The following is a 22308-nucleotide window of genomic DNA, read 5'->3' on the forward strand; positions in this document are numbered from 1 at the left end:
ATCCTCTCCTGACACGCCCACTTTCTCGCCACTTGAGGGTTCAGCCAGCTGCAATGTTTCTTGTTCCTAGATCTTGCCACCACGTGTCCTTTGCTTTAATGCTCTTCTTTTCCCTGGAACATTCTTCTGTCTTTCCTGCGACTCACCTCGGAAGGCTAAGCTCAGGATCTCCTGCTGGTCTGAACTGATCACCCATCCTGTGCATTCCCGTAGCCCTCCCTCCTCCCCTCCCCCATGGCATGAATCCCTCATGGAAGCAGTCCGTGTGCGTGTCACCCTCACCAAACAGTGAATTAATTCCTCAGGGCAGAGACCCAGGCTTATTTTCTCACCCACAGCTGAACAGCACGTGCGAGTACTAGGTCACTGGTCGGCAAACTCATTCGTCAACAGAGCCAAATATCAACAGTACAACAACTGACATTTCTTTTGAGAGCCACATTTTTTAAACTTAAACTGTATAGGTAGGTACATTGTTATTCACTTAATTAGGGTCCTCCTAAGGCTTAGGAAGAGCCACACTCAAGGAGCCAAAGAGCCGCATGTGGCTGGTGAGCCGCAGTTTGCCGACCACGGCACTAGGTGATCAGCGACTGTTTGGAGTGAGAAACCAAGGGCAAAGGAAGGGGAGGTGGTGACTGTGGGAAGTGGGCCTGTCTGGTAGCTTGGGTTTTCTGTGGGTTCAAGTTCAAAGTCTCTAGGGGGCGCTAGAGATTGTCATGCGCCTAGGCAAGCTGAGGGTATTTGCAAACCTCAGAGATCCAATCTGAGCATGGAGACCTCCTAATCCTAGTCTAAGAGGAGTTATCTGGGTCGTGAGAGGTTCTGGTCAATAGGCAATAGACCAGTGGTTCTCAACCTTCTGGCCCTTTAAATACAGTTCCTCATGTTGTGACCCAACCATACAATTATTTTCGTTGCTACTTCATCACTGTCATGTTGCTACTGCTATGAATCGTCATGTAAATATCTGATATGCAGGATGGTCTGAGGCGACCCCTGTGAAAGGGTCGTTCGACCGCCAAAGGGGTCGCGACCCACAGGTTGAGAACCGCTGCAATAGACCCTTGGTTGGTATCCTTGTTGGAGTCGTGATCTGTGTAATGTTCGGGAAAATTACGTGTGAGAAAACGTGCCAAGTGTAAGTGTTTAGGTGATGATTGTTTATGTGATTAGAAGATTTTTAGATTCCACAAACTCAAGGGAGAAGAAAAAACCCCAAGAGAAATTATCTTTTGTATCTACGTGTCTGGTCCCTCTACTCTAAAAAAACAAAAACAAAAAAATCAAATGTTTTAATTATTCATGTTACTTTCTATTCTTTGTCCATATGAATACATGATTTTAATAAGCATCTAGTTTCTTAAATATAACTTTAGATAGTATCAATAATTTAGATATGTTAGTTCAAATATATTTTTAAATACTATAAGCACATGCTCTAATTTATTTGGTAATTTTTCCTTAATTTTCATAATAATGCTAGAAATAAAAGGAACCCTTAGAGTTTGTTGAACTGCAATACATTTTCCAGTTTAAACTTACATACTAAGTATCAACAGTATGCCAGGTACCTTTTTTAAAATCAGTATTTAAAGCATTTGTATTTTTGTAGCATAATGAGCTTAGTATAGTCAGAAATAACCAGTTTATTTAAGAGCATATTTTTGATATACGGGAATCTTTTCCCTCACCTTAATAAAACATGTATAATAATAATAGGAGGAACTTCTAAGGAGCATTTTATCTGAGGAACTTTGTCAAAGAACTTTACAATGTAAGCCCTTACTCCTTAATAACTCTACTGGGAACAAAGTAGGAGCAAATATGCTGATTTTATTTATTTTTGTTTTTAAATATATTTTTATTGATTTCAGAGAGTAAGGGGGAGAGAGAGAGAGAGGAGAGAAACACCAGTGATGAGAGAGAATCACTGATCAGCTGCCTCCTGCATGCCCCACACTGGGCATCAAGCCTGCAGCCCAGGCATGTGCCCTGCCCTGGAATTGAACTGTGACCTCCTGGTTCATAGGTGGATGCTCAACCACTGAGCCACGCCGGCCGGGTGAGATACGCTGGTTTTAACGGACTGGAACCACTTAGATTTCACCAAGTGCTCTTACCAGCAACCAAGCCCCTAATGAAACCAATCACAGATTCCTCATCAAACCCCACTTCACAGTCATTAGCTGTGAATTGGAAGTCACAGCAGTTTCCGGCAAGAGTTCCTTTGGGAAATCAGTTCTCATTCAAGAGCAGCTGTGGGCTTAGCCGTGCAGAACTCTGCACATCACATGTTTGCTGCCTGCTCTGAGAATCTGAGGGTTATAATCTGAATAAAAGAGTTTCCAGGATCGTGGAGAAATGGTCCCAATTTATCATGATTCTCTCAGGCTGTCTTAGCGATTTGACGATCTAGGTAAAATAATCCATTTTATACTTCTTTAAGTAAATTAGAAAACATTAAACACCATTAAAGGTTCTACGAGACTACACAGGTCAATGGACTGTATTAAAGATGAGGGGACTGAGGCTCCTAGTGATTAAGGGCTGAGCCCAGAGGCAAGTCCTGGGTTAGAACTTAGCCTTCTGGATTGTGGGCTCGATCCCCAGTGGGAGGCGTGCAGGAAGCAGCTAGTCAATAATTCTCTCCCATCACCGATGTTTCTCTCTCTCCCTCCCTCTCCCTTCCTCTCTGAAATACATAAACTTAAAACAATTTTTTTAAAGTCAGTTTATTCTGGTTCTGCCGCAGCATGCAGTTCAAAAATAAGTCAGTACATTGCTTCTAAAAGTCTGAAATGGAATAAAATACGGCTTCGTGTTTATATGAATACCATCTCCCTTGGTTTCCTTTCTATCCTCTTGTACATGCAGATATTTAATTTATAAACACAACCCTTCCCATCCTTCACTCGGCATGGCATCCATAGACTTTGCTGGTCTTCAGAAGGTAATACTGACCTTTGAAGACTGGAAAAGAATATCGATTCATTGTGATGAGGCACAAATCCACTAGCAAGCCCCTAAATTCCTCATTTACACTTCTAGTTTCAAGTGCGTCTGAGCCCTGTGCTTAGGTCAGTTGCATCTAAGCGATGAAAAGTGCCCTGAACGTGTTAGGCAAATGGTGATCTTTAGTCCCAGGTGTTGACTAAATCCTCTATTCTGCCCTTTAAAGAAAGAGTGTGTTCAGTGTCTTCCTAGACACCCCACAGCCTTCCTCTTCGAGAAGTGAAAGAGGTATCAGTTCACTTTTATATTTACAAGGACATGACGTGAGCATAGCGTTGTAGGAAGCTACTCATGGCAACTTGAAATGGTGGCCTTAAAAACATTCTCAGTGAACACACGGAAATTCCACATTGGATTTAATTCTAAGCCGACAAACATCTTCCATGAGTGACTTAAATATGATGATGAGAGCCATGGCTTGGATCCTGAGATTTGGTTACAGAGAAATCAAGTGTATTTGTTACTTCAGGACCTTTCTGTCACCTGCTGATGACAGTGGAGATTTGTTCTAGTGACTCCAGGGAGTTTTCAGGGAAACGTGTCCTGTATTCTGGAGGTTAGTGACCCAATCCCATGGTCTTCTGAAGTAGTCCAGGGGCCTCGGGGCCATGGAGCGTATAAGGAAGTAGGTACTGCCGGTGGCTATCAGTGTTCCGAAGATGAAGAACCCTTTGTTTATCACCTGTAAACACAGCAAGAATTCTCATGTTATTCGTCCAGAGATTCAAATCTTTTTTTAAAATAGATTTTTATAGATTTCAGACAGGAGGGGAGAGGGAAACATCAATGATGAGAAAGAGTCAGACTCACAGCTCAGCCCCTGCACAGTGTCCATGAGAAGAGCATGGTGATCGCGTTGCAGTATATACAAACATTGAATCATGTTGTACACTTGAAATCAGTGTAATGTTATATGTCAACTAGAGGCCCGGTGCACGAAAATTAGTGCACTCAGGGTGGTCCCTCAGCCCAGCCTGTGCCCTCTTACAGTCCCTCGGGGGATGTCCACCTGCCAGCTTAGGCCTGCTCCCCGGGGGGATTGGGCCTAAGCTGGCAGTGAGACATCCCTCTGACAGCCTGGACAGCCTTAGCGCTGCCGAGGAGGCGGGACAGGCTCCCGCCACTGCACTGACCACCAGGGGGCAGCTCCTGCATTGAGCGTCTTCCCCCTGGTGGTCAGTGCATGTCATAGCGACTGATCTTTCTGCCGTTAGGGTCAATTTGCATGTTACCCTTTTATTATATAGGATTACACCTTACTCATTCAAAAAAAGATGTTGAAGACTGCTTACCATTCTGGCTCCTCCTCTAGCCACTTTCACATGGATTTGCTACCTTCCAGCTCCCCTGAAATCCTTGCCATTTCCACTTGGGCCATGTGGGGGGCGGGGGTCTTCAGCTTCCAGTTGCCTGGGCCCACCCCCATTCTCTCCAGGGGCAGTTTATGTCTTTCCGCGACATTTCCCCCACTCGTCTCTGAGCTCTGTGAAGGGCAGGGGCTAGTTCTTGTTCACCACCAGGCCCAGCTCAGTCTCTACACTAAACAAAACCATTTGTTGGGTGAATGAAGTTGTAAGATTTCCAAAGTGGAAGATGTGGAATCTGAATGTCCGTTTATTGGCTTCTCTAGGTCCATTGCCCAAAATGAGTGTGGCATAGCCATGCATTGGACTTAGACTATGTTTTATAGGTGATTAATTTTTGCCCAGTTTTACAAATGAAATCCCCAAGAGTATTACATGAAGCAGAACTCCATTGCTTTTAAAAAAGTCAAAAGTCACTTCGCTAAAATAGTCAAAAGTGTAGAGTTAGCACCAAATTCTCTTTTTGTTTTTTAATATCTTCCCTTCCAAAGTGTGCTCGCTCGCTCTCTCTCTCTCTCTCTCTCTCTCTCTACCTTTGGCACATTGCATTCTGTGTACCCAGGGCACTTTTTCATTATTTGGAAGGCAAACATTTCATGTAGCACAGCATTTCTGCGCTTGCCTAAAGTATGCAGAACCAAAACACTACCCATCTGGACACAGCCAATTAAGAACAAACCAAAAAAAAGTCTTTCCCGACCTTTTTTTGCCAACGCCAGCGCAACATCGCCTCATGGTACCTTATTCTGGAAAATGTGACCTGTAAGAAAGTTTAAAGAGCATTCTGTGTATTTTTGTTTTTAAATAGATTGTTATTGATTTCAGAGACGAAGGGAGAGGGGGTATGAAAGAGAACCATCAACGATGAGAGCAATTCACTGATCGGCTGTCTCCTGCACACCCCCCACTGGGGTTGGAGCCCTCAACCTGGGCATGTGCCCTTGACCGGAATCAAATCTGAGACCCTTCAGTCCGTAGGCCGTTGCTCTATCCACTGAGCCACACCAACTAGGGCTGTGTAATTCTTTAATGGCTGAACAGAAGCTTAAAGTGAGGCAAAGTCTCACATTCAGACCTTACCATGGTGTAGAGGGGGATGAAGGTCGATGGCATGATCGCATGAAGAAATCGCTCCACGTTCTTATGGAAGATGAACCATCTTGAGTTGACATGTGCTCGCATCTGCAATAACGCAAGAGTTCTAAAGAATACCTTGAACCATGCACCCTTACTCCTTTCCTACAACTTACTACTCTCTTCGTCTTCATCACAAAGCCAGACACAAAGTAGTCAAATCAATTCTTGTTTCCCAACCCCTTTTAGTCATTCTCAACAGTGCAGGGAGGACATGACCTTGAAGAGGTCAAGCATTGGGATAAGGGCACATATGTAATAACTTAATCAATAAAGAGATTTTTTTAAAAAAGCGGTCGACCATTGACACCAACCTGTTGGAGAACTCTGTTTTGCTCAGGGGTCAATATGGGAACTGTGTGGAGTTTGTTCAACTGCATCTGTTGGGTAATCTGGAAGCCTGGTGATCTGACTAATTTCTGTTGCTTCCTGGTTGGTTTGGAATATTGTTGATGGTAGGAAGTGATAAGATTAAACCTACTCTATATTCAGGACAAATACTGGATTGTAGCTGCCTGGTTTTGAAAGACACAGGGAAGATAGTCATGAGCCTTTGGGTATTTTTTTTTTTAAAATATATTTTTATTGATTTTTTACGGAGAGGAAGGGAGAGAGATAGTCAGAAACATCGATGAGAGAGAAACATCGATCAGCCGCCCCCTGCACATCTCCCACTGGGATGCGCCCGCAACCCAGGTACATGCCCCTGACCGGAATCGAACCCGGGACCCTTGAGTCCGCAGGCCGACGCTCTATCCACTGAGCCAAACCGGTTTCGGCGAGCCTTTGGGTATTTTTGTAGAACTTCCTTCATTGCATATGGAACCACTCTGCTCAAGGTGGAGGCCACGTGACTACTCTCTGTCTTATGAAGCCAGGGAAAAACAGCTACACTCTCTTTACATTTGTCTTGTAAATTTTTTCTTTGGCTTATTTTTAAACTAGAACCACAATAAATGGTTGTGAGCTTTTCATGTGATTGACTCAATATGGAATTACGTTTTCCTTCAGATGATTCATCTTCTGACCATGAATTGTTTTGGTGTTGCCTTTTTTTTTTTTTTTTTGAAAGGCATAATAGCCCCAAGGGTATTCAATGCTACCCTAAGGGTGGAGATTATAAGGTTAAGAGTAGAAAGGCGATTTCTTAGATTTTTCAAATGTATTAACACATATCAAAGTTCTGTGTTCATTAAAATAGCATGTTACTAACTCTAGTAAACGTCTAAGGTTTGAGTCTGTGAATGATCCGAGTTTGAACTGGCATTTGGTACTTTATCGTCTTCGTCGCCTCCTAAATGTCACTGAAGCGTAGATGGAGATGAGGTGCAGGGATGATTATCACCGTCTACATAGTCACAAACCACCGATGTGTAAGGAAAGGTGTGTGTGTGTGTGTGTATTCTTTTGTTACCTATTTTCTTTAATTGTTTACAGTTTTACAGATGTCTCCCATATTTTCCCATTTCGCCCCCTTCGACCCAACCCCTGCCCCACCCCAGGCCTTCCCCATACTATTGTCTGTGTCCATGGGTTATGCATATATGTCTTTGTTTAATCTCTTCCTGTCCCCTCCCACCCCACACCCCACTGAGGTCTGTTATTCTGTCTCACGCACCCATACCTCTGGTCATATTTTCTTTATCTGCAAATTTTTAATAAAAGTTTGTTAGAGTGTCAGCGAATGACCTCATAGAATAGAACCAAACCCTCTCACTAACCTCCACATAATTGTACATGGACAGGTCTGAAACCGCATGGTCATCTGGAATTCTAAATCTTGAGAATTCAGGAAGACACATACCTAGAAGCCAAATTAAAGAATACATCGTTTTTGAGACAGTCTATAAAAATGAGCTGGACTCTGCATGGATAAAATTATTCTCTGACCTTTTATTCTCTCTAACCTTTTATTTTTTAATATACTTTTATTGATTTCAGAGAGGCGACTATTGGCGACTTCTTTTACAGATAAAAATTATGTACATTTCATTTTAGAATTGCGTATAAAATGTTTAAACTTTCATACTTGTAAAATTGGCATATTGGTGGAATCAGTTTTAATCAAAAGGCAAATGGAAGTATCAGATTGAAACCTTCGATGGGGCAAAAAGTGAGAAGCCACCAGAACTGCTGCCAGTGTTTCTGGGGCCGCTGTCGGGGCACAGGCAGGGTGGCACCCAGGTTGAACGGGAGAGAAAGGAGCATACGCCACCAGATTTTGGTCTCAGAACTTTATCTTATCTTAAAGCAAACTAGGTTTCCCTCTCTGGCTGCTCCTCATCTGATACGGTCAACGAGCGTGGCAGGATCTATGAGCAGAAACATTTATCATCCTGAACAGGAACTGGGCAGAGGGGGCCTGTGGTCATACAGGATTAGAAATAGGCCCACCGTCAATCAGCAGGGCTGGTCCGCGTCCACCTGAGAAATTGTACTTACTGAGGTCATTATTGAATTTCTCCATTAGCTCATCAAATACCAGGCAGTCTTCAAACCCCTAAAATAAGAAACAAATGGGGAAAAATGAACTGGAAATCACCAACGCTTCTTAGCAATTTTGAAGAGACCTCCCATGGGTAGGTCATAGGATATTTACCCTCAACCAGCACACAACACTGAAGAGCCACACCCGGCATTATATGAATCTTCCAAGAGTATTAGAATTATATTGGAACTCTCCAGGTCTTTAAGATTCACATTTAATGACAGGATAGAACTCTCATATAAATTTAGTTCCTATAAGCCAAGAGCACAGCGAATTTCCAATATGAAGAACTCCACAAAATTAGGAAGGTGCTATGCTAACTACAGTGGGAAAGAAGAAAATCAAAAGCTATATTTCCCGCTTTCTAAAAATTCAGACTACAGTTTTAGAGGCGATCTAAAATATGTAAAAGTTAAAAGATAAGTTTTCACATCAAATATAGAAATTACATCTGAAACAAATAGACTTGCCAGTTATATAGACTGTTCATTTCAATGTGACAGAAACCCTCTATGGCAGAGATAATAACACTTTTAAACTCTTAATTCATTTGCTTCCCAAGGATCTCTATGAGGTAGTTACTAATAAAATCCCAATTTTACAGATAAGGAAATAAAGATAAGTTAGCTGTGCAAAGTGTAATTGTAGAGTGAGGGTTTGAACCCACGCCTTTTGATGCCAGAGCCTTGGGTACTTATCCACTAAAATTGGTGTGTTCTTAGGTTTTCATAAAACAAAATATTTACCACTGCTTTGTAGAAAATACAATTGATTGGATTCACCACCTGTTTATACTTGGAATGTATCCCAGTAACCAAAACAATAAAAGACTATGATTAGAAAGCTATTAGTTATCAAACACACACGTGATATTTGAACACTATTTCTTTTCTGAAATATTTTTCTAGCCAGAATGATAACATTTCCCTGAAAGCAATAGTATTCAACACCTAATCTGTTTCACAGTTTTATTTAACCCCATCGATTGTGGTTTCCATTCCTTTGGGGGGTCGGAGGGGGAGAAGTGAAGGGGAAAAAAGATAATTTGAGATCTTTTCTTTCTTTGCGCCTAACTTTATATTCTTATGCATGATATCTAGAAAATTCTAGAAACGAAGTTTTGTGTTGCTGGAAGTCAAGTCTCCAAATGTTAAATTACCAACACAGTTTGTAAGTGCGCCCATAACTATCTTAGGCTCCATGCTTCTTTTTCTACATTAAATTGCTGGATCAAGTAATTCAAGACTTGCCTATAGTTACTGATGCATCTAGTTCAACAGCTGGTATGATGGTTGCATTGATTGTGTTCTCGGAGACTCTGTGAGGATAGTGTTAGTTACGTTTTATTTTTTCTGGGTTTTTTTTTTTTTTTTTTTTGCTGCTGTTGTTAATCCTCACCGAAGGATATTTTTTTATTGATATTTAGAGAGAGTGGAAGGGAGAGGGAGAAACATCGAAGTGAGAGAGACACTTGGATTGATTGCCTCCCAACCAGGGCCAGGGTTGGAGCCTGCAACCAAGGTATGTGCTCTTGACTAGAATCGAACCCTGGACCCTTCAGTCTGAGGGCTGATGCTCTGTCCCCTGAGCCAAACCCACTAGGGCATGTTTGGTTTTATTTGAGATATTATTACCTGGGGAAGGTGTGTGTGTATGTGCCAGGGGGGACGCGGAGAACTTACTGCGTTCATTCCTTGCCCAAAAAAGGGCACAATGGCGTGAGCTGCGTCTCCCATCAGCACACAACGTGACTTAAAGTGAAAAGGGGAGCACTTCACAGAGATCATGGGCTGGGCGGGCAACAGGAAGAAGTCCCGTGTCAGGGCTTGCCTTCGGAGAAAGAGAAACGGAATGGAAAGATGGTAAACTAGGCACTAACCACTGCCCCATCCTTTCACGTCTATTGGCTTTGTTACCATAGGACTTTATTGACGGATAAATACACAAGAATGGCAGGAGAGGGAGAAACTGAAGTTTCTTCTGATCCCCACATTTCATTTCTTAAAAAGATATATTCTTGTTGATTCCAGAGAGGAAGGGAGAGAGAGAGAGAGAGAAACATCAATGATCACAGAGAACCATTGATCAGCTGCCTCTCTCATGCCCCCTACTGGGCATGTGCCCTGACCAGGAATCAAACCATGACCTCCTGGTTCATACATAGGTCAGTGCTCAACCACTGAGCCACATTGGCCAGGCCTGATGTTCATTTTAAAGATGAAAACCCTGAGACTCAAGGAAGTCAGGGGCAGAGAAGTCCTAAAACCGTGCTCTTTCTGCAGCCTTGTGTGCCTCTGTGAAGACATCATCAGGGGAGAAAGTGAGCTGGACTCCGGGAGGGAGGGACAGTGGGACACAGGCACTGAGTGAGGCCAGGGGACAAAGGCCCACAGGGAGGGTGATGCTGACATGGGCCCGAGGAGCCAATACCATCACTTGCTATGGGCCAGGCGCTGTGATGAATGATTCAGGGGCACAGGGCCCTTCAGTCCTCACGGTAAACCTCTGGGGCAGGCACCATTGCTATCGCCATTTTACTGTGGGGCTGAGACGAAGGAAAGCTTGCACAGCTGGTACGTGAACTTGGGGCTGCTGGTATCTGCTGGGGCTCAGAGCTGCTTGTTCACCAGGGGCCTGAGAGCCCGCACAGGATATAGACAGGCCTGGGGACACCTGTGACTTGTCTTTCCCAGAGAAACTGGCTGTGGCCTGCGGTTGTTCAACTCACTGCTCACAGCACAGCGTCCGCTTTTGCTCATGCAGGCTTCATGTCTAGGTCACTGCCCAACTGGGCAAGTATAAGCAACACAGATAAGGCGCATAATCTCCATTCGATTTTTGAATAACTCAGACCAATGGAGCAAAAGTCATGATTGCATATCTTGTTTGTTTGTTTGTTTGTTTGTTGTTGTTAATCCTCACCCGGGGATATTTTTCCATTGATTTTTAGAGAGCATGGAAGGTAGAGGGAGAGGCAGAGAGAAACATCGATGAGACACACATCGACTGGTTGCCCCCTGCATGCACCCTGGTCGGGGTCGGGGAGCCTGCAACCAAGGTACGTGCCCTTGACCAGAATCAAACCCGGGACCCTTCAATCCGCAGGCCAACGCTCTATCCACTGAGCCGGACTGGCTAGGGACGATGGCACATCTCAAGACTTACTCTCCCATGAGAGGGACGGCGTCTGGGAAGTACTTGTGGAAGAAATCCAGCACGTCTCTGCTGGTGGGAAGTTTCTCGAACTCTTCGAAGGGCATGAACAGAGTGCAGGTGAAAGTTTTGTTCTGTGAGGAAAGGAACAGGGTGAGCGGGACTAGGAGGCCCATGATGTGGGCATAAATGTGAACCCCCAAATCGCAGGGCTCCGGCTGTGGCAGATGGCACCTGGGAGGAGTGTCCAAGCAGAAAGGAGAGGCAGCCTCGCGCTCCCTGACGCCCAAAGGAAAAAACTGCTGAGGCTCCAGCTACTCCTCTGCTTCTCAGTCATTAGGGGAATTTCTACCTTGTGAGTTTCAGACATTTTCACCAAGCAAACACCACACCTTGGATTACTACTAGGTGGGCTGGATTTAATATCGCTTCCCTGTTTTCCTCTATCGTTCGTCTTATGACAGTATGAATAGGCATTGGACCCAAGATTGATACCAAGAGAAAAAAAGATAACAGAAAAAGACCAACAGATACCGATATCGATCTACATAGCATAATAACAATAACAGCAACCACAACAATGAAATAACAATAATACTATACATTTTATATATAAAAACGTGGAGAGTCTAATGAAAGAACAGCCCTACTCTTTTTTTGATAATGTATATTCCAATTTATATATATACAAGCCTAAGTGACTGTTTCACCATTTTACCCTTCAGTTGGTGGCTATGATGCACACTGACCATCAGGGGGCAGACACTCAATGCACAGGCATGGAAACATGGAACAGACTGATGAATCTCAGAGGGAAGCGGGGAGGAGGGAGGGAGGGAAGAGATTAACCAAAGATCTTACATGCATACTAGAGGCCCGGTGAACGGATTCATGCACCGGTGGGGTCCCTTGGCCTGGCCTGCAGGGATCGGGCCTAAATCAGCAGTCCAACATCCCCTAAGGGGTCCCAGATTGCGAGAGGGCGAAGGCCAGGCCAAGGGACCCCACCGGTGCATGAATCCATGCACCGGGCCTCTAGTGTTTTTTAAATCTTAAAAACTGAAAGTACTTCCTAATGCACAACCTAAGTCTCTTTGGCTTTTGGGGGGCCACTTCTTCCTTCACTCTCTTGGGAAAGATAACAGGCTCCACAACACAGAACCCCCATCAGTCATTCATGGATGCCGACTCTCCTTTCCAATGTAAATGATCGGAATGGCTTCCGTTTTCCCTCCGTAAGCCCGGAGTTTCAAAGATGTGATCACGCTATAGCCTCCCTACACGATGCTGAGGTTAGTTAGGTATACACATGCTCAGTGCAAAAGTGAATAAAGAACAACATTGGTTGTAGGCGCAAAATTACAGGAGCCGAGAGATGCCATACTACCTTGTTAGGAAGTGCAATCATCATGAAGGTGTTTCGAGGCCAGATGTGCAGATAATTCGGTTCCATGGCAAACTGCAGAGCAATGTGTATATACCTGATTAGTGTGTTAATGCAATGCACCTATAAAACGGGCTGTGCTGACCAGTATTTTATAATTTTCCCACAGGAACTTAAATCAGTGTCATATTCATGATGATATCTATTATTAAAAGTAGAAATAGTCTTAGACAATACTTTGTCTCTGTCTTTATAAACTCAACGTTAGGTTATATATATATATATATAAACGATTGCCTTTTATTAAAAATGTACTTGATCACTTGACTTCAAAAAGTTTAAAATCAATACCCTATCAATACCCAGTATGGAGGTGTTAGGTATAATTGAAGATTTGAAAACAGGCTATAAGATGTTCTCTCTCTCTTCTCTTTATTACCATACACAAACACACATAAGCATTATACATAAATATATATATTGACTCATATAAGCTATATATGTATGGATACACACATATTATAAGGTATCCCAAAAATGTTTGCTCATACTTTGAATGATTTTAAAGGCAGTGTTTATTAAAATACATTTCACTTTCAAAATTGAACTATCAGCTGTTAAAGTGTATATACATTTTTTTTTGGGGGGGCACCCTGTATATGTGTATACAATATTTTTAGATTTTATTTTTCACCTTATTTGGGGACTTACTTGTATGAATGGAAGGGTCCTGATTTAAATTTCATGGGCAAAGCCAAATTTTACAAACTAGCCCCTTATCACTTCTTTCCTACAACATAAATAGTAGAGAGGTCTGGCCTTTACAGCAACATAGTAAGTATTGATTATTGGGTAGATCAATGGACCCAAGAACTAATACAACCCCTATTGCTCCCAGGGATATTTTATATGTACAAGCATAGCCAATCAATTTTCCAACTATTTCGAGTTCCCATTGCTTTTTACAATTGTTTAGAAAGTAGTTACCATGTGTATATTGCACACAGTAAGAACAACACAGAAGCACAGAGCCGTCTCCTAGGTAACATTTGCATACTTTGTGTTAGGAGAAGAGAATATTCCTTCCTGGCTTTTTAATCCCCAGAGCCCCAAAGAAAGCCCAGTACATAGACATAGCAATGAATCAACGCATAACTCTTTGATCTCAAAGATCTCACGGTTGCCGAAACCGGTTTGGCTCAGTGGATAGAGCGTCGGCCTGCGGACTGAGAGGTCCCGGGTTCGATTCCGGTCAAGGGCATGTACCTGGGTTGCGGGCATATCCCCAGTGGGAGATGTGCAGGAGGCAGCTGATCGATGATTCTCTCTCATCGATGTTTCTAACTCTCTATCTCTCTCCCTTCCTCTCTGTAAAAAATCAATAAAAATATATTAAAAAAAAAAAAAGATCTCACGGTGTAGTTGAATAGGCAACATATATCTATACAGAAAGCCAAATAACTTCCCTTTAATAGCAGTTCAAATGGGAGAGAGACAATAGATGATTTGGAGCTAAATTAGAAGTATAGGAAGTAAAAGCTGGGCAGGTAAGAAATTTGTGGGGCAGGAGAAGTTAAAACAAGGGATTCCTGGCCCTAGCTGGTTTGGCTCAGTGGCTAGATCTTCGGCCTGCAGACTGAAGGGTCCCAGGTTCAATTCCGGTCAAGGGCACATGCCCAGGTTGCAGGCTTGATCCCCAGTAGGGGGCATGCAGGAGGCAGCCAATCCATGATTCTCTCTCATCATTGATCTTTCTCCCTCTCCATTCCTCTCTGAAATTAATAAAAAATATATTTTAAAAAAAAGAATTAGTAAACACATTTTTTGACCAGGAAGAAGAAATAGAAAGACAAAATCTTAAAATATGGACCTGATTGATGATACATTTTGGTATATAACTGGTATATGCTACCACTATCCCAAATTGACCAGTTATATTGCAGATAGCTGCATTTCAGACAGACAGATTAAATCAGTACCTTGAAAAATGGATGTTTTGTATGCAAATCAAGTATTTAACTACGCTGTTTATTGTCCTTACGTATAAGCCAAGATCCTTCTTCCTTTTGTGGGTACTTTAGTTTTCATAGTAAGTTCCTACATTTACTTGCTTATGACAATATAAAATGTACATATCACATATTTGCCTCAGGACACATATGGTTCAACATGGGAATAAGAAAACTCTTTGGCCAAAACCGGTTTGGCTCAGTGGATAGAGCGTCGGCCTGCGGACTGAAAGGTCCCAGGTTCAGTTCCGGTCAAGGGCATGTACCTGGGTTGCGGGCACATCCCCGGTGGGAGATGTGCTGGAGGCGGCTGATCGATGTTTCTCTCTCATCGATGTTTCTGACTCTCTATCTCTCTCCCTTCCTCTCTGTAAAAAATCAATAAAATATATTTAAAAAAAAAAAAAAGAAAAAAGAAAGAAAACTCTTTGGAGAACATTCACAGTGATACATCTGACAAGGGGTAGATATCCCATATTGCTAAGGAGCTTTAAAACTTAACACCAAACACTCCAATTGAAAAATGGGCAAAGAGCCCTAGCCAATTTGGCACAGCGGTATCAACCTATGAACCAGGAGGTCACAGTTTGATTCCTGGTTGGGGTACATGTGATCATGATCCCCAGTGTGGGGCATGCAGGAGGCAGCCAATCAATGATTCTCTCTCACCATTGATGTTTCTATCTCTCTCTCCCTCTCCCTTTCTCTCTGAAATCAATAAAATGATATATTTAAAAACAAAAAGATATTTTTCAATAGAAGGAAGGGAGAGACAGGGATAGTATTAAAGAGATATCTGTGCCCCCATTTATTTTTAGTGACAAAATACTTGTGTCAAATCTCAAAACTGACCAGGACATGCAACTGAGCACAACTTCTATGCCGACCTGAGGTGGAGTGCAGGGCTCGGGGGAGGATAAGGGGGATGAGAAAGGGAAGGACTTACATCCCCATTCCTCGGTGGGATGGTCAGTTCCATGTACCCGTGAGGAATGTACTGCTGACTGTAATCGAAGCGGGGTTTCTTCATGAGGTGACCTCTGACCGTTGAATAGGCTCCATCACATCCTACAATGAGGTCATAGGTGACGTCTTTGGGAACTTGGTCAGATCTGAAACATAAAATGAACCATCGAAAAACAAACAAACAAACAAGGCAGCTAGTGAGTGGGCCTACTCCTCACCTGGACACACCTGACCTCCCGCTCTGAGTTGATAGCTATGCAATGAAGACGATAACACGTACCCTGAGGACAGGTTTTCCTCTGAGAATGAGGATCGCACACAGCCGTACCGAGGAAGAAAGGCTCTCGAGGCCATGGAAGTGGGCCTGAGAGTTGAGTTCCCTGCATGAAGGGAGAGGATCTCGAAAAGAAGGCACAGCATTCCAAGTGGAGGGGATGTATGAGCCACGGCAGGGGTGTGAGCAGGGCTTTTCGGAAGCAATACATTCGGCTTGACAAAAGGGTAGCAGAAAAAAAATAGCCTAAGAAAAGAATACAGTGTGGGGAGGGGAACAGGGAGGAGAGACTCCTATATAATAAAAGCGAAGTAGGCAAATTATCCCCTTGACCGGGAGGTTATCTGGGAGTCTGACCAGGGAGCAGGGCTGGCCAGGGGAAGGGAGGGAGTACCCGACCGGCAGCTGGCAGCCACTAGGGGCCCTACCAGTGCACAGATTTTGTGCACTGGGCCTCTAGTTTCGAATGTTCAGACAAAAGATTTCAATACATTATCCTGGCCAAAGGGAAAAATCGCACTCGCAGGGGTTGCGTTGGAGTGGAGGCAGAATGTAGAAGAGAAGGGGAATGGGACCAGGTGAGCGAAGCAGCTGCCTGTACAGGTACGACAGCCAAGCACTGTGGTATTCAGGAAGAAGAAGGCATAGACTCTGAGGCCAGTAGAAAAGGTAGAAAAAAATGGGGAAAAGGGCCTGGCCGCTGTGGCTCAGTGGCGAGCATCAACCTATGAACCAGGAGATCATCATTCAATTCCCAGTCAGGGCACATGCCTGGGGTTGCGGGCTCGATCCCCAGCGTGGGGTGTGCAGGAGGCAGCTGATCAGTGATTCCCTCTCATCATTGATGTTTCTATCTCCTCCCCCTCTCCCTTCCTCTCTGAGATCAATAAAAATATATTTATTTTTAAAAAAGAAAATAGGGAAAGGGACACATGACAATAATTGTAATTATCTGGGTGATAGTACGAGGGATGTCAGGAATGGGACACACTTGGAGAAAAGCAGATGATCAAGGTTTCAGATGTGTTAGAGGTCATGGCAAGATGGTTTTGGATTTGGTTTTGGTTTTTGAATCCTCACCCAAGAATATTTTCCCATTGATTTTTAGAGAGAGGGAAAGACAGAGCGAAACATGGATGTGAGAGAAAGACATGGATTGGTTGTCTCCTGCACACGCCTTGACCAGGGCCCGGGCTGGGGAGGAGCCTGCAACCCAGGTACGTGCCCTTGACCGGAATCAAACCCGGGACCCTTCGGTCCGCACGCCGGCGCTCTATCCACTGAGCCACACTGGCTAGGGTGTCCTCTGAAGGTGTCTCAGGAGAAATTAACATTGATTAGGATTGAATGAAGGACCGAGGATGAAGGTGCAGGCCTGGGCTAGTGATGTGTGAGTTGACAAGTGGTTGTCGAATGAACTGGAAATCCATGACATATCGCAAGAGTGGGGCACAAGGCTTGGACCTTTAGGGGAAATGGAACTTTAGAGGAAATGGAACTTTAGAGGAAATGGAGCTTTAGAGGAAATGGAACTTTAGAGGAAACGGAACTTTAGAGGAAATGGAACTTTAGAGGAAATGGAACTTTAGAGGAAATGGAGCTTTAGAGGAAATGGAACTAAGGAGAAGCAGACTAGCAGCATCCAGAAAGGGTTGAGATGCAGGGTCCTGTAGAGTTGTCTGTTTCCCAGGAGGAGAGAAGTGGAAGCACAGTGTGGTGGACTCTAGAGCCTCGTTGAATCACCCTTTCAGTCGTCATTTAACTCTTTCCAAAGAGCAAAGTTTACAGATAAAGGTCGCTCGGACCCCTCGCTGCTCCCTCCGAAGCCGACAGGGGCGGGCCATTACCCAAGCACGGTGATGGTTCCTTCCTCCGGGTTGCATGTTAACAGCCGGTGGCCAAAGTACACCTTGGTGTTGGGGTATTTCTCCACCGCTGGGGGGACAGGGGAGAAAGCAGACACGAGTCAAGTTCTCATTCTGACTCACTTCATCCAAGTGAAATAGGGATCATCCTGACCACCGCATAATCGAGTAATTTATTCCTGTCCACGGCAACATGATTGAAGTGGCATTTTATTGGGTAAAAGTTCCAGGGTAATTTGATAGTAAAAGACATGAATAAAAATCAACCCACTCTCATCTCAAAAAGAAAAGAAAAGATCCGACTAATTCCATTATGCAAATTCTCACATTGCTAAGATTATTGGCAGCCTGGAAAGGAAATAATCATTACATATTTTAAAAGTTGCCAGTAACTGAAGGCTTTATTTGTGCTTGAAAATACTCAGCCAAATTCTTTCTCATATGATGCCTGCTGTAAGCCCTCTAAACTTCTAATTCAAGTTGTAACAAGTGTTGATTGTTGATACTAATGCTTCTTTTTTTTTTTAAATATATTTTATTGATTTTTTACAGAGAGGAAGGGAGAGAGATAGAGAGTTAGAAACATTGATGAGAGAGAAACATCGATCAGCCGCCTCCTGCACATCCCCCACTGGGGATGTGCGGGCAACCCAGGTACATGCCCTTGACCGGAATCGAACCTGGGACCTTTCAGTCCGCAGGCCGACGCTCTATCCACTGAGCCAAACCGGTTTCGGCGATACTAATGCTTCTTATAATCACACACTGAAACCCTTGGGGGGAAAAGAATTAAAATATTTGAAATGTCTCAATAAATAGAGTCAGGTTATTTTAGTGCTGTTTGTTTTTTTTCTCCTGCTAGTCATCTCTGGAATTTAGCCATTTTCATTTTCTGAACTATTAATTATGTTCTTGTCATAGTCGTAAAATATGTTTTTTATCCTTATGCGTTCTCAAGGATAGGGAAGCTGTCATTACAGGCTGTTTGTTGGTTTTAAAGCTACCAATCAGGATGTGGGGATTAGTTCACAACCATTCGCCTTATAAATGGAGTAAGGATGATGCTGGCAGATGCCTGCGACCTCAGGAAGCAAAATGCCAGGGAACTGATGCTAGAGCTTCTGACTTTCAACTCGGTATTCCCGCCTCTACTCCCTTCCTTTTTGTCTCAAATTTTGGATTCTTTTGTCCCATTTTTAAATTGTATTTTTATTGATTTCAGAGAGGAAGGGAGAGGGAGAGAGAGAGAGAGAAACATCAACGATGAGAGAGAATCATGGATCAGCTGCCTCCTGCACGCCCCACACTGGGGATCGAGCCCACAACTCGGGCCTGTGCCCTGACCTGGAATGGAACTGTGACCTCCTGGTGCACAGGGCGATGCTCAACCACTGGGCCACACTGGCCGGGCCCTTTTGTTCCATTTTTGAGTTTGATTTGGGGTTTGAAGACTTAAAGATTCTTGAACGTGGGATTGGACGTTTTAGAATATTGAAGTCTGAGCGACTTTAAACCAAAGACTCATTTACATATAAGAAATCTCTTGGCAAATAAATTTGGACAAATCAGCATTTACCTGAATCACTAAGGCTAACTTTTACTAGTGTTCTGTTTTCTTTGATTACAAAATCCCCATTATTAACCGGTACACCTCGTATATTTGATTGACTTCAGAGAGGAAGGGAGAGAAGGGAGAGGTAGAAACGTCAATGATGAGAGAGAACATTGTTCAAGTCACCTGTTTCTTTTCAGGTTTTTAATAGGGTTAACACAACATTCACAATGACACGTGTGACTGGCACTTGCGGCGACATCTGGGACAGCGCTGCCCTAGAGGATCTGCAGTGTAGACTCATAGAATAAAGGCCCTGAGAAGTACTGTAAGATTACCAGGAAGGCTTAAAACTTGCTTGAGGCAGGACTCGGCAAACTCCCTTGGCCCTGTGTCCTTTTCCTCTTGGTCTGGCTTAGCCATCACTAACGCCCCACGGATGAGTGAATCATGACAGAGCCGCTCACGAGACGCTGATGCAGGAAAATGCGTTAGTTAGAATGTCTCAGGGAAGGCCGCTCAGTCAGGAGGAAATGAGCGTTTACAATGAACTGTCCATGGAGAATGGGCAGCTCAGACAGTAGACTTGTGTAAAGGAACACAGCACGTTACATCCCAAACAAAGTGTAGGGGCCAAAAGGCCCCGCGTTCATTTTCCTAACGGATTTATAGCATGCATTTATTTATTTATATTTTGTTGTTCATTCATTTCAGAGAGGAAGGGAGAGGGAGAGAGAGAGAGAGAAACATCCATGATGAGAGAGAATCATGGATCAGCTGCCTCCTGCACGCCCCCTACTGGGGATCAAGCCCGCAACTCGGGCACGTGCCCTTGACCGGAATCGAACCCGGGACCCTTCAGTCCGCAGGCCGATGCTCTATCCACTGAGCCACACCAGCTGGGACGTGTTCATAGCATTTATGAGCTTGCGTGCTGCGCAGCACATGTCAGCGGCATTCAGTGAGGGGAGCTTCTGACCTGGGCACCGAGGCTGGGTCTTCCCTGCCTGTGTTAGCGCCTTGGTGTTAGCAGATGTTTCATATATCACATGGGAGGCGGCGACAGTTGCAGTTAAAAGCATGGACTTTGGAATAAACAGACTCCAGTTCAAATCCACATTCTGCCACTTATTAACGTGTTACCTGTTGCCCCGTGGGGCCCTCGAAGCCTCCTGCCCCATCTGTACAGCTGAGATGAAGGTAATTCCCACCTCACCCGGTTGTGGGGAGGGCTATACAAATCGCAGCATATAAAGCACTTACTAGAGTGCCTGGTGCCTCGATGCACGGTTGTTATGATTTTCACCTTAATAAATTCAGAGGGTACTAGAAAGAGATGGTCTGAGGTTGCCAATACTACGTTTTCAAAAGCTCATGTTGAAAATTACACCTTCTTAAGATCAACATGAATCTATCTAGCCACCTAGCCCCACCCTGCCCTTCTGCCCATCCAAAAGACAATCTGACAAATGTATGCAAAGAAACTGAATTAAGAATACGAAGCCCTGGCTCAGTGGTTGAGCGTCAACCTATGAACCAGGAGGTCACGGTTGGATTCCAGGTCAGGGCACATGCCTAGGTTGTGGGCTTGATCCCCAGGGTAGGGTGTGCAGGAGGCAGCCGATCCATGATTCTCTCTCATCACTGATGTTTCTAGCTCTCTCTCTCTCCCTTTCTGAGATTAAAAAAAAAAAAAAAGAATACTACACTCTGTTTGTTTGTTAGTTTCTCATTTTTCTACGCCTTATTTGTTAAGTCCCTGGTGAATTAACTAGAAGGACTTTCTCCATCACTCCTCCTCCCGGTTTAATTCAATTCCATTCAAAAGGCACATTGCAAATGGCATTGGGTAGGGAACTGTGGGAGAAACACAGATAAATCACAGGCAACCGCTGCTCTCCAAAGAACAGAGACCGCTGGTCTCCATCCAGACGGACGGACGGACGGACTCAGCAGACAGGAGGCGAACTGCAGGGGACGCATGCTGGAGGACAGAGAACTACTGTGGTCAAGGGGTGTGGTCGGATTGGTTAGCCAAGCTGCAGCTTCAGTGACCAACCCAGGCTTTCCCCCATTAATGTGTGGGCCTCCTTAGTTACTCAGATTAGAAACCCGGGGTTTCATTTTCCTTCTTCCTCTTTCTCAACCTCCCACGCCCTCTATCTCTGGGTCTCCCACAAATACCTTGAATCTGCTCCCTGCCCTCCCACCCTGTTGCTGTAGCTTTTAGTCCAGGGCCTCATTTTTGCACACAAGCATCACCCCAAATCTCTGAAGCTTGCCCCCTCCATTCGCCTCCACACTGCTGCTTTTTTAAAAATAAATATTTTTACTGATTTCAGACAGGAAGGGAGAGGGAGAGAGACATAGAAACATCAATGATGAGCGAGAATCATCGATCGGCTGCCCGCTGCACGCCCCCGACTGGGGATGGAGCCCACAGTCTGGGCATGTGCCCTTGACCGGAATCAAACCCGCGACCCTTCGGTCCACAGGCTGATGCTCTATCCACTGAGCCAAACCAGCTAGGGCCACACTACTGCTTTCTGTTTTTCTGAAATGCAGATCGAATTGTGTCACTTTGCAAATCATTCCAGCGTATCTGTTGTCCCACTAGACTGTGCATTATTCATCGGGGATCACCCTCACTCATTCCAGTGCCCGTAAGACAATAGGAATTCAATACGTTGGAAAAATAATCTGTATTTAAGACACTGAAAAGGTGAAAGAGGGATGCTTCACTACTACGTTTCAAGAAGGGCCTGGTATTGCACATAGTCCTGCTGTTAATAACGCACAAAAATAAATGGTAAACAAGTCCCAATAAACCACGTGACAAGACTAGTCTCATGTGCTATATTCAAAATGACAACTGGAAGATAAAGCTTTGGACTTACCAGTTAACAGATCCTTGTTTAGATTTGTTCTGCTTATAGAAAGAATATACTGCAAGAAAAACAGAGGAGATGCTGTTTGTTTCTGGAGAATGGGCACATGTAGTTCTATGTTACTCACTCAGCAATAGGACAAACTGATTATTTAGCGGAAAGTTGCAAGCTCCATTTTAAGACCATGGAGCGAAGTAGCCTTTTTTTAAGAAAACA

The 22308-nt window shown here is 44.1% G+C and overlaps 1 protein-coding gene across 1 annotated transcript in view; it reads right to left on the reverse strand.

Annotated features, from left to right (window-relative positions):
* Positions 1-2726: 2726 nt before the first annotated feature.
* KMO (kynurenine 3-monooxygenase) overlaps positions 2727-22308 on the reverse strand; it is a 31530-nt gene continuing 11948 nt past the window's right edge. Inside the window, exons 5-15 of the mRNA XM_081114625.1 lie at positions 22102-22150; positions 17635-17722; positions 15494-15659; positions 12542-12613; positions 11167-11288; positions 9684-9831; positions 7956-8013; positions 7235-7317; positions 5460-5561; positions 5080-5139; positions 2727-3697 (exon numbers count right to left, since the gene is read on the reverse strand). Of these exons, the coding sequence (XP_080970751.1) occupies positions 3524-3697; positions 5080-5139; positions 5460-5561; positions 7235-7317; positions 7956-8013; positions 9684-9831; positions 11167-11288; positions 12542-12613; positions 15494-15659; positions 17635-17722; positions 22102-22150 (1122 nt within the window). The 3' untranslated portion in view covers positions 2727-3523. The remainder of the gene's footprint in view (positions 3698-5079; positions 5140-5459; positions 5562-7234; positions 7318-7955; positions 8014-9683; positions 9832-11166; positions 11289-12541; positions 12614-15493; positions 15660-17634; positions 17723-22101; positions 22151-22308) is intronic.

Source organism: Myotis nattereri, assembly GCF_964212035.1.
Source record: "Myotis nattereri genome assembly, chromosome: 20".
In the NCBI taxonomy this organism is placed as follows: domain Eukaryota; kingdom Metazoa; phylum Chordata; class Mammalia; order Chiroptera; family Vespertilionidae; genus Myotis; species Myotis nattereri.